The sequence below is a fragment of the Sinohyriopsis cumingii genome, chromosome 14 (genome assembly GCF_028554795.1).
Source record: "Sinohyriopsis cumingii isolate HCF-2022 chromosome 14, ASM2855479v2, whole genome shotgun sequence".
Classification (NCBI taxonomy): domain Eukaryota; kingdom Metazoa; phylum Mollusca; class Bivalvia; order Unionida; family Unionidae; genus Sinohyriopsis; species Sinohyriopsis cumingii.
The window spans coordinates 16,775,683-16,792,312 of NC_142974.1; the positions used below are offsets into that span (position 1 = coordinate 16,775,683).

The following is a 16,630-nucleotide window of genomic DNA, read 5'->3' on the forward strand; positions in this document are numbered from 1 at the left end:
GTTGCTGAAAAATCCGGATAATTTGGTTCATCCGTGTTTGATTTGGATCCGGGTTTCATATTAGAATTAGTGAAATTAGAGAACCAGACTAACTTTACATCAGCACCCCAGATGCTGTAAACTGCACCTATTTTTTCATGCAAAGCATCTGCTTGATCAAATTAGTGATATAGAATTTTTTTTAAAATGGCGTACAGAAAGCGATGCATGTTTAATTTAAGACGAAAGGGAAAATAAGCTTCTAAAAAACTTTTAATAATCAACACAGAAGAATAGAAAGGAGTATTCAAATTCTTGTGAATAAAAGCTGGAGAGGACACAATTACGTTTAAAATATGGACTTAAGGCATAAAACACAAATTATGGAAATATGATTGTTTGTTGGTAAAATCTGATACTGGCTTGTCCATGTTTGATTCAGATCTGGGTTTCATATTAGATTGAGTTGAATTGGTACCATCTTTACCAGAGTACCTCACATGCTTTAAACTGTGCGTATTTTGTTAAGCGAAACATGCATAATTAGGCTGTTGCTAAAAAAATTTAAATGTGGCATTCAACAAGCAACATTTCAGGAGGAAGGGGACAATAAACCTCTTAAAATGTTATAATAGTACACTAGAATGAAAGGAAATATTCAGATTATTGGGAGAAAAGTCAGGAATTTCAACAGTTATGTTTATTGGACATCATAAGCTGATTTGGGTCTGTCACATATCAGGAAAAATTGTTGCCATAGCTACGGCCTACATGATTTTTATAAAGGATGAAGTCAGGTTGATAGATATGAAGAAGCCATTGAGCCCAGTAGGGTTTGCAATTGCATTTAAACTGTACTTGAGGTAATTAAGATTCGAGTAAACTTGACAAACTTATGAGTTGGCCACAATGTTTACCACTGCTGAATCAGTCTTGAATCACACATCTGGACTTTTAAATGCATTTTTTTCTAGTTTGACAATAGAATTTGCTACACATTACTGAAAATTGGTCAAACTTACGGAAAAAAATCAACTGTCTTACTGAGAAGGTCTTGCTAAGATAGGCGGGTCTGGAACAGTCTACTTTCATTCTAAACAGTTTTTATCAACCTCACAGTTGCATTATATTTTAGGAAATAAAGTCCCAAACGAATGTATGATCATTTTTTTTTCTCCCTCAATTTCAAAGTCACTGACTTTAAACCTGCAGAATTGTCTAAATTTTCTATTTGTGATTGCTAGAGATATTTTATTGATAGCATTTTTTTCTTTCTTTCTTTAATGTCTAGTAAATTTGGCATTTTTCCCAAATGCCATACATATTTGTGTCGATTTAATTTCATGGATTTTTCACTGCATATATGAATCTACAGGAAGATACGGACATAGCTGTGTGCATGCCCATAGGCAAGGTGGTTTACTCAGAATAAGTTTTATGTGGTTCTTTATCTAATACCTTGTATATCCCTTACCTATTGGTAGAGGCAGAATCCATTTAAGTTTGGGGTAGATAGGACCTAGGTCAGGGTAACTGGATATGAAAATATGATTATCCTTTTTTATATTTCTTGAAAACTTTAGGTTTGAAGACTTTTTTAATCTGTTACAGATTCACTTCGACTTTTATCATGTTCAATAATAATTTCTCCATTTTCATGCAAATTATTAAAGTTTTAACGTTACTCTTTGCAATAATCTAGATCAGTCTGTTAATAAAGGAAATATTATACAAATAAATCATAATTTATTTAGCCCACTGTATTTTGCCTGCTGGCTTCGCAAGGAAGAATTTCTCAAGTTCATGTATACAAGTTTTGATTTTTCTCACTAATACAGTATCTGTACTTTCAGTGTTACTAGTACCACACAAAGTTTAAAATAAACTGCAGCTAATTTTTTTTTTTTTATAACTTTATTAAAATTGGATATTGAAATTCTCTCCAAATACGTCACCATCGTTTTAGTAGAAACAATTATTTGTTTCAACTTTAAATCTGCACAGCCTTAATGGTAGAAATTTGTATGTTATGTTTAATGGCATAAAACTGCATTGACCGTAATGGCATAAAACTGTACATTGACCTTAATGGCATAAAACTTCTACATTGACCTTAATGGCATAAAACTGTACATTGACCTTCATGGCATAAACTTGTACATTCACCTTAATGGCATAAAACTAATTTGACCTTGATGGCATGACTTGTACAAAGGTTCTGTAAATACATATGATTGTATTTTTTAAATATATTGCTGCAGCCTATTTTTATCATCAGTAATATTTTATCTGCTTTTTTTAAGGGCAGCATATAATTTAGGTAGATGTATTTATTAGTAAAGATATTTGTAGATAGGTATACATACAGGATATGCATTAAATATACATGTATGTATACAGGAGATGCATTAAACAACACAATATGCATACAGTATATGTATTAACCCTTTACCTCATAGAGCATAGTGAAAAAGTGCAGCACGCTATAAATAGAAAACCTATTACCTAGTCGACCGCAAACGCATAGGCCTGCCTGTGAACTGTTAAGCAATTTAGTGTATGTTACATTTAACAGCAATTGTAACCATTTTACATTTTTGGTACACATCTATTATATATGGAAATTTTTTAGAGTAAAGTCCGATTGTTATAGGTGTGTAATTATTTTTCACGGAAGAATTTTTTATGTGCTTTAAAATCTTGAGAGAACTCGTTCTCTGTCATGTTAGTGAGGCCATGTGACCAACTGTAGCTGTCATTTCCCATACTTGAAATTTACATGTTTTTTGTCTGCGTCTACATCACTGAGTCATCAGAATTTGATAATTTATAAAAACTAATTGCTGCCTACATCAATATCAGAGCCTGTACCTAAGTTATTGAATCTTTCATAGTTGTGATTCAAATCGTGAAAACTTCGTAAGTACTGAATGAAATCTGCGACCGCCATTTTGGAGAGTGGAGATTACAACCGAGTTACTTTAAATAGCAGATATCGACCAGTGCATAAACAGTGACCACGTGATCTGACGTAATTGTCATTCGCAGAAATGAATGTAGTATCTAATAGGGGGGTTTCCCCGAAGGTGGCTCTACAAAAACCAGCTAAAAATGGCTGATGTTTACAGCAGGCATCAAAAGGCACTTAAATGCGAATGGAGTAGAGGTGTCAAAAGGCACTTCCATGCGAATGGAGTAGAGGTGTCCAAAGACACTTGCATGAGGTAATGGGTTCAATATGCATGTATACCTACAGGATATGAATTAAACAGCCATGTATATCTACAGGATATGCATTAAATATATATGTAAAGTGGCATATTTTTAAGACAGGCTTACTTTTAAGAGCAAAACTGTTTTTTTTTTCTTCTTCTCAAAGTAAGATATAATTTGAGCTAGGTATTTTGGACATTTTAGTGTATATTGGAAAATGTGAAGTCAGATATTAACATTGGATTCATAAAAGTCTTCTTTTTTATTTTTCACAGGGAAGGAAGGTCTCAACAAGAAATCTTCGGTAATTACATTTGATCTGATATAAAAATATGCTTAAAGCATTGTTACCTTTAAGGGATAGTTATTATTTTGGGTGATTATTTCTTGCGTACAAATATATGCATGTTTTAATAAGAAAGTGTTTCAAAAAATTAATGATTTGATGATTCGGTAATATGGTAATATTTTAGAGCATAAGATAAACTACAGACAGCATTCTTATAATGTAATGTTTGACGCAAACCATTGAATTAGAATGGTGAGCATTATATCACAGTTGTAAAAATACATCCTTTAAACATCAGGTAGCATCCAGATGGGGTTTGGCAATTGGTCAGTAATTCAGAATTTATGAAAACGGTATAAAAAAAATTGTAGCACACCTGGCCATAAAGTGAAGTAATCTTATGGTATGGCCCTGTGTTTGTTGTCCATCCATTGTCCATTTGTCAAAAATGTGTGATTACACTCTAGAGATATATGTCTGGACCATTTCAGGCCATACTTGGCTTTTATCATCACTGTCTCTAATTAGTATGATAATGAGCGAGATCCATTCATATTAATGAGGTGATCTTGCATTTGATTGGCTGAGACTGTCACCACTTTGGAGGTTGTATTTCTGGTCCATGTACCTGGAATATAAGCTTTTTTTTTAAAGATCTCAGATGAGCTTCCTAATGAGCAAGATGGATGCATATTAAAAGTGGTGATTATATTTATTAATGGACAAGCTGGTTACCACTCTGGAAACTTGAGTATCATAATGAGCAAGATGGATGCATATTAATATGATCTTGCATCTCAAATGAGATTCTTACCACTCCAGAGACTGTTTTTATGACCAGATTTTAATCTGATAAATTGGCTAATGCCATCAAGATGGTGGATGAGCTGATCTTACATTTAATTTGCTGTGCTTATTGCCATTCTATATACAATTTTTATTATGATGTTGATCAAACTTGGTAAGTAGGCCTATATCATAATAGTCGTCTTGATGTCATATAAGTATGATAGTGAGTGAGATCCACCCATGTTAATAATGTGATCTTGTATTGATACACTGAGCGTCACCCATCTAGTGACTCTATTTCTGATTAGGTTTTTATCTAACTTGTAAAATCATTTTGTATCTCCATGATTTTTTGCTGAGTTTGATTATGAGCAAAATCTGCATATTTTTGAGGTTTTCTTGTATCTGATTAGTTACTCCTTTAGAAACTGAATTTTATTAGAAATTTACTCAAACTTTGAAAGCTTATATCATCATTGCTTTGGTTTCTGTCACAAATGAGATTGGCGCATAAGGGATCATGTATTTGGTTTTCTGGGCTTATCTTTCTAGAGACTGTATTTCTCATCAGATTTTTGTAAAACCAGTTTATATGAAGAAGATCTTGGATGAGTTCAATTGAGAGTGAAATCCATGCAGTATGATTTTTTCTTTGGACATACTTTTTATCAGAATATAGTAAACTATGTAAATTTACATGATTTAAAGGTTGGGATAGTTTGCATTGGTTGGCGTTCTTGCAATATGTCGTAAACCATGATAAGTTTAATTCTGTAAGCCATGCAAGCAGTATCAGGTCACTGTGGTCTTTTGTTTGAATTTTGTGACTGGTGAATCAAGATAGACCTGTCAGATATGTCACCTATTGAGTGATCACCTGCCGTAAACAACCACCTTTATGTATGAGGTTCTTTACCCATAATGTTGCGGTAATAAACCTTTATTAAGCAGCTGTCAGTATTAGGATAGGGAGGGAACTCATTGCCATAACTATGTTTTTACTAATATGATACATACCCCGAGTGGCCGAGTGGTCTAAAGCGCTCTCCGTTACGGATCATTGCCATCTCACCTCTGTCTGCGTAGGTTCGAGTCTCGGATTCGGCCAGTGTGGATATGTGAGAAAGCTTGCCAGTAGCTTCTCGAGGGTCGGTGGTTCTTTCCGGGGTTTTCCCGGGTTCTGGCCGCCATGTATAGCCTATCGTGTGCTGAAAAATGGCGTTAAACACTACAACAACAACAACAATATGATATATATTTTAGTTTGTATTATTCTGTATTTTTGTTTTTTCTATTCATTTAGGATTATGTTTAAGTTCCATCATTGCCTATGTCAGTATTTCTTTCTGTATTTCAATATTCCATGATTTAGTATTCATATCTTATAGTTACATGGGTTAAATTTCTAAATTGTTTGATTCCAAAATTTCACCTCTACATTCAGACATTTTATTTGATATTTTAAAATTACCAAAAATCAAAAAGGATAAATAAACCAAGGAAGTTGAAATGCAGAACTTGTTTAAATTGCAAATTAGATGTATGTATAATGAAAATTGGAAAAAAATATAGGCAGTTGCAACAATGCATGTATTCACAGGTATAAACAGAAAATGCAAACCTGGAAAAACATATCATAATAATGGAGGTAATTCATGTTTAGTTGTGGCAGTGATTGACCGTCACATGGAAAGGCCATTTTTATTTTTGTGGTGGATGCTTCCAACTAGTTTGATTTTGTGAGTTGATGGGATTTTTTTCTTTCCAATTGAAGCAATGCATCAGAATGTCTTGTTTCTTCAGCTACTTACTGCTCTGGTGGCCTAGTGGTTAGAGCGTCAGCCTCGGATGCGTGAGGTTGTGGGTTCGATCCTCGGCTGAGTCATACCAAAGACTTACAGAAATGGTACTAACAGCTGCCTCGCTTGATGCTCAGCATTAAGAGGTTAGTGTTAGGACTGGTCTGCCTGTTGTCAGGATAATCTGACTGGGTGGGACATATTGCTACACGTCTGCAGTGCAGCATGATGCCCCAGTGCTAGACATCACTATAAACTGTCACACTGCAGTCATCATAGCGATATGACTGAAAAACTGTTAAAGCTATGTTAAAAATCCAAATCACACACACACACTCTTTAGCTGCTCACTATTAAATTGTTATGACCAAGGGTAGAAAGTTAAGTCAGAAACACACCGCATGAAGTCCTTTTGCCAGATATAGCATAAAGTACTCTTCAGTACTGCACTTTAGCGGACACTATGTCTTAACTCCTTTCAATCCATCTGTTTTTTGCTGCATTTGTTCATCCATTGCTTTTTTTCAAGTAAACTCAACTTTGTCTAGACTAAAGGGAATGAGCATGTTATTTGTTTTTTCGTTTCACCATGCCAACAGCAAAGGTCTCAAATCCTTTAGCATCATTTGTGGTTGGGTTGCAGTTGGTTGGAGATAATGGGGATGAAACATGAGGTTATATTCAGAACCATGTCTGCTTCATTTAACAGAAGTTGATTATTTTTACTAATCACTGAGTTGCATGGCAATACAGTTTTCTGATCCTGGATGCAGCCCCAGGGTAAGGGGAGAGGCAGTGAGGTCAGCGTCATATCATTATTGGGGGATATTTGCATTTGTTTCTATCTCTAGTTCTGTATTTTGTTGCCATTCATTTAGCAGACAGGAAATCAAAGGACAGATTCCCAAGATAGCAATAAAGGAAAAAGTGAACCAACTCCTCTCTTGGAGAGACTACAAGCTGAGGAAGCCTTCAAAATAGATTCAAAAAAGGTCTTTACTTTTATTTTTGTTTTGTTATGTTTTCTTTTGTTTGTTTTTTTCTTTCTTTTTTTTCTTCATTCATTTATCTATCCATCTTTTTCTAATCATTCTGTTTATTATATTTGTTCATTTATCTTTATTTAATATGTTTGTTCATTTATTTATCTTTATTTAATCTGTTTACAGTTTTCTTTTATTTCCAGTTATGTGAAAATTTGTTTTCAGTAATTTGTGACATGAATTTTTGCGAACCAGTTATTGGTTTGTTTTGTTTATGTCAACTGAAAAGCCAACTGACCTAATGAATATTTATTCATTTTTATTTATTTATTTATTTATTTATTTATTTATTTTTCTCTTGGCTAAATTTTTTAAAAAGTGTGGTTCACATTTTATTTTTGGCTTCAAATAGTAAAATTTAGTATTGTATGATAATTGAAGGAAAGAGTGTTAATGCTGTTCCAGATGTGGGGTGGGTGGATAGTGGATGGCACTTCAGATATAGGTGGTGGGAGTAATCCAGACCATTTAAAGTGTTTTATATTGACCAGGATAATTCAGATTTGAATGGGGTTGGGGGCCTTTTTCTTTTTTAAATGCCTGCCACCACCAACAACCCCCTTCGCATTTATTTTTTGCACAGCCTTTGAACGCTTTTGTGGGGAAATGATCTGAGAAGGATTGGGCCTCTCAGAAACAGGAATCTGATGTTAAACCTATTCTTCTTCTATAGGTTGAAGAGAGCAAGAAAAGTTCTAGTCAGGAAAGTGTTCAAAGTAATGTGTCAAGGAAAAATAGGAACGACCTTGGCCAGATTCAGAAGCGTTCCCCAGAAAAATCAGATGATAAGAAAAAGAGATTCAAGCACTTCAGGGTTGGTAATTGAGTATTATATGTAGGATCATGTTCTTTAAGTCACTTTTACATTTTTGAAAATTCAACCTTGCAGAAAGTAGGGAGTAAAGCATTTTTGTTTCACAAATGCCCAAATTGAAAAAAATCGAAGATAGAATTTCAAAGATAGTAATCTGTAGCATACACATATGAGAAAGAGAGTGATAGGAAAAAGTTATTTTCTCAGAGTTCACACTTAATTCAGTGATCACATTATTCCACTTTCATAGCCACTACTCTATTTCCCTGTAAAATGTTTTTACTTGATTCCATTTGGTAAATAATTTTTGTACTTTTGGATCTCTAGGTCAGACTTGTTAGCTTCAGATTTCAAATTAAATATCAAATCAAAGTAGAGCTTTTGCAGGTTTGGGTTTTTGGTTTTGATATTTTTGATTTAAATATATTTTGCTAGTAACAATACTGGATTTACAAACTTTGATTGGCAAAATTTGTTTAAATCTCCAAATAAAATAAGATTTTCTGAAATCGCAAAATTCAACCCAATATCCATTCTTAAAAAATCTAAAACCCAACCCCCAAAATATTTCACAACAACATAGTTGCAAAATAAATGTTTCCTTGTATCTTCTTTACTGTTACATTAAGAACACTTTTTATCAGCTGCAAAACCAATTTTATTAGCTATTTGTAGTCAGTATGTTATGGTTAATTCTGAACTGAAGCCACCATAATTTTGTATTCAAAGTAATTTTATATGGAATTGAACATACCTTATTCCACCAATTTTTGTCTTTTAGAATGTTGAATTTAGTTTAATAAAAAGGTTTCTTGAGCTTTGGGACTTTATTACACTATTATATATCTCTCTGCATCCTTTTTTGATTCCTGAGTAGAACTTAAATGTTCTTCTGGAAAAAAGGGTGCAGACCTTTTTTCTCTTATTGCAAATTTAATCTTTTTAAATATAGTCTGATTGCACTTATAGTACCATAATATTGTGTTATCTGGGGTGACAAATCATAAAGATCAGAAAACCCTTCATATGATAAGTATAAAGTTTGTTTATCAAAGAAATATTTAAATTTTTCCCCCCTTCAGCAGCTGTGCTCTATAGAAAATTGGTTTGTTGTTAGTTATAGTTATTTTTCCAGACACCTGCCTGTGAAACTTCAAAGAATTTTGTTTTTCTTTCTATTGTTGTAAATTCTACCCATGCTAAAAGAACATGTTTCCAAAACAATTTTTTGGGAATATTGGAGAATTTCAATATTTGTGAATCATTTAATTGAAAAAATGTAATAGGACAAATCATATTTATTAAGAAAGTAGTCTGTTATATTTTGCCGTTCACAATGATTAATCAGCAGATGCTTAACTCCAGATATTTTTAAAGATTTGATAGCTTATTATTAATTATAATTTTTTTTTAGGACCCTTATTCCTCATAAGCTTTTTATTAAAATAATTCAACTTATTTTAAAGCACTTGCTGTTGGATTTGGTACCACAGAGAATAAATGTGTCAGTTTAGATAAGGCCATTGATTTGGAACACAGATTTTTCATATATTGTTAATTTTCTTGGATTCCATTTACTAACAATTTTTATCATTTCAAATTTTGTTTTTATTTCCACGATGTCTTCTGTTTTCATGGATGACTCAACTCCCAATAGAGAAATTTCATCCTCAAATTGTTTTGATTTGCCGTTTGTCAATTTAAGAGCCTCGGATCTTGCCTGTATAACATCTAGTTTTATTTGACTTGTATTATTATCTCATTTACTAAATATTTACAGTCTGCTGTTTCCAGGTAGTGGGGTGTGGGGGTGGGGAATGAGCCATTGGTGCCAGCATATTGTATGAATAGCTGTACTGTAGTGTTAAATTTTCATGTTTCTTCAAGGAATCCTCAGAAAAATCCATAAAGGAGAAGCCGGGTTCCTACCAGCAATGTATGGGGGAGGATTGTCAGAATGAGGCTCGGAAGGATTCAATCTACTGCAGTAATGAGTGTATCGTCAAACATGCCCAGAATGCCCTGAAAGTCCTGCAGAAGAGTCAGGAGACTGGCAGTGCCAAGGTTTGAAAATCGATCGATTCATTTATTTCTTCAAATATATTAGGACATCCACTTCTCAGAAATAAAAACAAAAAACAGAAGTCAGTCAAATCTTTTGGGGATGGCTGAGTGGCCTAAAGCGCTCTCCGTTGCGGATGACTGCCATCTCACCTCTGTCTATGTAGGTTCGAGTCTCAGATTCAGCCAATGTGGGTATGTGAGAAAGCTTGCCAGTAGCTTCTTCTGGGTCAGTGGTTCTTTCTGTTGTTTTCTTGGGTTCTTCCTCCACCATTAATACTGACCTTATTGATTGACCCAAACTACCTGCAGTTCTGAGGTAATGAGTCTGTGAAATTTGGTACTCATATTAGACACTGAATTATATGTGCCTTTTGCGATATGCAGTTTTATTTTTAGTTTTAATAGTGTCAGTATCTTTTTACATTTGTCATCCAAACACCATTGTCATGCATTCATTTCTGGAGAAAACATGATACTTTAAATTTCTGCATAGTTTTTTTTATATGTTTGGACAAGTGTAGTTTAAGTAGTATGTATATTGAGAATGCTACCACAGGGTTCGCTTGGTACAGTTTTCGCATAAGTGGTGGACTGGGCCTCTAGATTAAATTTGATCTTGTTTTTATGCCTGCCACAAATGTGAAACAGGCCTACTATGTTACCATTGACCGTCCATATATATGTATGCCTGGTTAAGATACATGTATAGATAACTGGTGGGGAATTTTTTTTATTACAATAACTTTTTTAATTCATTACAATGACATCATTAACGGATGATGTATTACCCTTGTCCATTCATTTGTATGTACATCCATACATTAGTCTCTGACGTCATTGTTGTGCATTTTGTTTAGGTCATTTCAGGTTTCCTTGCTCCCTGAACATGTTTCTTGTTTAATGTAAGGCTATATGTGAGACTGTCACACTTTCTAGTTACATTAATATTCCTGATGATGTACAGAATACATGTTTTTTTATTCTAATTACAGACCCCAATCAAAGATGCTGGTGGCAGTGAGAGGGTGGCAGTTGTGGATAGGAAGACAGGCCAGGTGTTGTCAGGATCCAAAGCTCCCAGTAAGGCAGAACTGGAGAAATGGCTGGAGAATCATCCTACATGTGAAGTTTTTGCACCATCCAGTAAAGTTACACCATCAAGTATGTCATCTCTTATTTCTCATGTGTGTGGTGAGACGGGTCTCATTTTTCTTCTTGAATATGTTCCCTGGCCATAAATTATCTTAGCAGTATGACCACTACCTTGCAGATCCAGTCTTCCCAAGCTGTAATGTTTCGCTATGAAAGCTAAATGTTCTTGGCCCCCATTAGCAGACCTGCCAATTCTTATGATTTTGCCATAAGTCTTACGAAAATTACCCTCAAAATATGGACTTACGGCATACAAGCAAAAACTATAGAAAAATGATTGTTGCCGAAAAATCCTGATAATTGGTTCATCCGTGTTTTATTTGGACCTGGGTTTATCTTAGAATTAGTGAAATTAGTCAGGGAACCAGACTAACTTTACAGCAGCACCCCAGATGCATTAAACTGCACTTATTTGTTCATGCGAAGCATCTGTGTGATCAAACTATTCATTATAGAATTTTAAAAACGGCATCCAGAAAGTGATGTATGTTTAAGACGAAAGGGAAAATAAGTTTACTGAAAAGTTAATAATCAACACAGAAGAATAAAAAGGGGTATTCAGATTCTGGTGAATAAAACCAATTCGAGTCTGACTTGTGGCGGGAGATGTGATTGCCAGCATCAATTAAAATGGACAAGAATTTCCAAGAATTATGTGAAGTTGAGAGTTAGCAACAAGCCATTGAGTTGCATAGGGTTTGGAACTAAAGTTTGTGCAATTGTACCAGCGGTAAATAAAGTCTGCGTACTTTACAAACTTTTCAGTTGAACATAATGATTATCATCGATGCTTCAAACTTTTAATTTTGTTTTCCAGCTTTACAATAGCAGTTATTGATATTTTGTTACAAATTCCTGAAAACTGGTCAACCTTAGGGAAAAAAATCAACTGCCTTACTGAGATGGACTCGTCAGGGTTGGCAGGTCTGCCTTAGTGGCAATCAGAGAGATCTCTCCTTGGATACATGGATAGCCACCAAATCCTGTCTGTACCCCAGCTTTTGCTCATGCTAGGTAGCAAACTTTCTTTTGTGTCCTGAAAAACTAATATCAATATTTTCATGTTCACAATGACAGATTAAGGAGTTTCTCATCACAGGGAAGTTATATTCCATCTATATTCACAAATATTTCTTACTCATATTTATCCAGATGAAATTTTTCTTTCGTAGAATTGTAGATGGACTTCTTTCGCTACTCCTGTTGAATGGATAGTCATATCATGTTTTTTTTTTTTACTGCAAGAGTTATTATGATGTCTAGTTGGTCCTAAATAAAAATGGTGCCAATCTGATATCCATTATGGCCACTGCAGCAGCATTCTTGAAAATCATACTGCTATTCTTCCTGAATGGAAAGTCATATTAACATGGAGTTTTCATTAAAAGACTCCTTATGTTGGTCCAAAATGAAAATGGTGCCAATTTGACAACCAGTTTAAATTAAAAATATTGTTTTCACTGAAGAATATTTGAGATATATTCAGCACTCAGTAGTTAAAGTAAGAAATGTTCCTTAATTCCTGAAAATTATTTTTGGCCAGTAGTGTCACTCTTGTTAGTAATGACTCCATAATGTTCACAAGAAGCCTTGAGTATTTGGAAATAATATTATATATATTTGTACATATGTAGTAGTAGTGTTCACAAAAAGGCTTGAGTATTTGGAATTAATAAAAATATTATGTATGTTTATGTAGTATTGTTCACAAGAAGGCTTGAGTATTGGAAATAATAAAAATATTATGTATATTTATGTAGTATTGTTCACAAGAAGGCTTGAGTATTGGAAATAGTAAAAACATTATGTATATTTATGTAGTATTGTTCACAAGAAGGCTTGAGTATTGGAAATAATAAAAATATTATGTATATTTATGTCGTATTGTTCACAAGAAGGCTTGAGTATTTGGAAATAATATTATATATATTTGTACATATGTAGTAGTGTTTAACTGTTAAGCCAAGACTGTTTTTTAAAGTGTACAGTTTTGACCCTGTGTCTTAATGGCAGGCTAACTTAGTTCGTTCGCAACAGTTTTCAAAATTGTATCATTCATTATATATATATATATATATATATATATATATATATATATATATATATATATATCACAAATAAATGATAAGAATGAAACTTTCTGGAGAAAACATAAGGCTATCATGACAAGACTTTAATTTTAAGATGTGCTCACCTCAGTCGACAAATAGACCAGTGTATTCCAAAACGTATTCATTGCCATGCTTTCATAGTTATTTCCAAAATGCAAGTTCTAAAAAATTGAGCTGATGAATATTTAGCTCTAGATGTTTTATTCAAGCTGGATCGCAACTTTTATTAAGTGCATATATTTTTACTCTATTTACTTTACTTACATAATGTTGATCTGGCATTCCGTACAGATGTTCAGTACAAATTAGTATAGTGCATACTCAGTATTCCCATATGTACATGAAGGGGTAAAGTTCAGGAAACTGGCACTTTCTTATTTAATGGGTGGCTCATACCAACCATTGGAAGAAAAGACTATTTCATCTATGGTCATCCTCTAACATGAAATATCTGCAATTAATCTATATAAATAATGCACATATCTGTTATTGACTACTTATGTTAAAAACAATTTTACAGTAATAAATTTTATGTAAGATTTGTGTGTGTATCATTGTATGGAGTTTTATTAGAGGAATAATTAAATAGGTAACACATTATTCTGTGACATTAATTATAGTAATAAAAATGATATTAATAATGTGTTTATTTTTTATCATGGCATAATTAGTACCAAACTAACCTCTCTCGTGGTCTTCAAATGTTGCTTTACCAGAGGTTATGTTTATGGAATTTTCAGATTCATTCTTGAATTATCTGCAGGTTGTTTGTTCTCTGCATTCAGATTTTTCATTGGACCTAGCTATTATGACTGCATTAGTTATAACCTACATTTTGATTGGTCCACCAGAACAAGGACTGGCAATTTTGATTGGCTTCAACCAATTGAAAACAGTGTAATAAATAAATTGTTACATGTGTGTAATTGGCCTACTGGAGAAATCAGCTTTTAAAGCATTAAGTGTTTAAGAAAATTTGAAAAATGAGTGATAAATCATGATACAAATATCAAATCATTTGGTAGTAAGAAAAGGAAATCAGACTGGAGTAAGAAACAAGTTTAATTGGGAATGGTTGAAGGAAAAAAGACTTATGTCTTATTTGTCAGACTACGTTTTTTAAAAAACAGGCTGTGATCTGCACTGTCAAGATTATGTGTCATAAGGGAAAAGTAAAAAAATATATTTGTACACGCATTCAGCATAAGAAAAAAATGGTAAATTAGAGAATAAATAAAACCTAGTACAAGAAATATTGTCAATGCTTTTTTCTTTGTCAAGAAATAACTGTATATTGTTTTGACAACAGAGAAAACTGAAGAAAAAGGATCATCTCAAAAAGAAAAAGAGAAGAAGGAGAAAGAAAAGGACAAACATTCTGCTGAAAAGGTGAAAGACAGGCCTAAGGACTCCAGAAATTCCACAGACAGCAAGCCCCCTGTCAAGACACCCGAAGGTCCTGACCCCGTGAGACTGAATGTCCGCAAGTCATTGAGAGATGCACTTGCTGGAAGGTTTGATATTGTATTTTCTAATAAATTGTATTTTAATTTTAATGCCCCAACTGTGATTTGTGTTTATTTAATCAGTGTGATCGGTGGTCTCTTGTCCTCACATCTAGGTCAGGTCCAACTACAATCAGTATCAATCCTGATCTACCAGCACATAATGCATCAGCAGATCAAGTCTGTGTTGTTTGTTCTATTTATTAGTCCTAACAAATTGCATAACTCAGATCTGCCAGTACATTATTTGGTGGCAGATCTGAGTCTATGCAGACAGTAGTTGACTTTTATGTGAGTCTCTTCGTTAGTGCATCACATCCTAAATGAAATACTGAAACTGTATGAGCTTCATTTCTCAAAAACAGCTTGTCACAGGTCAATAAATTATGTAGGATTGATGCTCATATAGATGGTATGGAAGGATTTTCATTGAAAGAAAAGATAGTGCAAGATTAGTTTGTGATTTTGGTAAATATCATTTTGCATTCAACTTTGATTTTGTTGCAAAGCATGATCTAAGACTGATCTATCAAGACATACTATTTTCCACAGTCTAATCGTGAGACTTCCAGAAACATCAACGTTTGTTCAGATACCCAAAGTTTCATATTTATTGATTCACAAGGAGCTTTTTGGACATTTCTGTTCTATTCTCAGAATTGTCATGGCATTTGAAGTAGATCTTTTGTGCAGCTCAGTGCTGATACAACCCACTTGTTTATTCTTTGAGAAGTAGTGCAAGAGATCATGTAAGAATGTTAAGATGTTTGTTTTGCTCTGTGTTCAGTTGATCCTAATGGATGCATTTTTTTGATAATAAACATAATTTGGACAGTGAACATTGGCCTAAGAAGTAGTTCAAGCATGAAGTCTGCTATAGAAAGAAATATATTGAGGAATTTATGTAAATTCAAAAGACAATTCTTACTATTTAATTCTGCGCTGCAAAACTGCATTGTGAAACCCAGTTCTTGATTCAGTTTTCATTTAGTCGGCAGGTTGGTAATGCAGGTCGGTAATGCAGTCCATTGGATCTAGAATCACATTAAGACTAAACATGTTACAAAATGGGAGAGCTGTATATGCAACAAGATACTTGCAGCAAGGAACATATTATACTTTCAATTAGGTTTATAAATTTAATTTAGCTTGTATACAAGTGTAAGATCCTTTTTATTACATGACGCTAAGAAATCTTTCATTACCCATTGTCATTGGTATATGACTTCGTTAAGTGTTATGTGACAGTGGTGTGGCAGATATGATATGACTTAATGACACTGCCAAAGGTGCATGTCGTGTGATAAAAAGACAATATTACTAGTGTACCATTCAAATTCAGTTGAAAGCAGTGCAATACAATTGTGATAAAAAGACAATATTACTAGTGTACCATTTAGATTCAGTTGAAAGCAGTGCAACACAGTTGTGATAAAAAGACTATTACTAGTGTACCATTCAAATTCAGTTGAAAGCAGTGCAGCACAGTTGTGATAAAAAGTCTATTACTAGTGTACCATTCAAATTCAGTTGAAAGCAGTGCAGCACAGTTGTGATAAAAAGACTATTACTAGTGTACCATTCAAATTAAGTTGAAAGCAGTGCAAGACAGTTGTGATTAAAATACTGTTACTAGTGTACCATTCAAATTCAGTTGAAAGCAGTGCAGCACAGTTGTGATAAAAAGACTATTACTAGTGTACCATTCAAATTCAGTTGAAAGCAGTGCAATAAAATAGTGATAAAAAACTATTACAGGTGTACCATTCAAATTCAGTTGAAAGCAGTGCAATAAAATAGTGATAAAAAGACAATATTACTAGTGTACCATTCAGATTCATTTGAAAGCAGTGCAATAAAATAGTGATAAAA

The 16,630-nt window shown here is 33.6% G+C and overlaps 1 protein-coding gene across 5 annotated transcripts in view; it reads left to right on the forward strand.

Annotated features, from left to right (window-relative positions):
- The window catches only part of LOC149783327 (uncharacterized), an 88,074-nt gene that overhangs the window by 42,418 nt on the left and 29,026 nt on the right, over nt 1–16,630 (forward strand). For 3 of the 5 annotated variants that reach the window (XM_089931548.1, XM_089931551.1, XM_089931549.1), the window contains exons 12-17: nt 3,468–3,496; nt 6,948–7,061; nt 7,786–7,926; nt 9,814–9,990; nt 10,983–11,151; nt 14,563–14,767. In XM_089931548.1, coding sequence (XP_089787674.1) covers nt 3,468–3,496; nt 6,948–7,061; nt 7,786–7,926; nt 9,814–9,990; nt 10,983–11,151; nt 14,563–14,767 — 835 coding nt within the window. The remainder of the gene's footprint in view (nt 1–3,467; nt 3,497–6,947; nt 7,062–7,785; nt 7,927–9,813; nt 9,991–10,982; nt 11,152–14,562; nt 14,768–16,630) is intronic. The other 2 variants (XM_089931550.1, XM_089931552.1) reach the window with 2 other exon arrangements.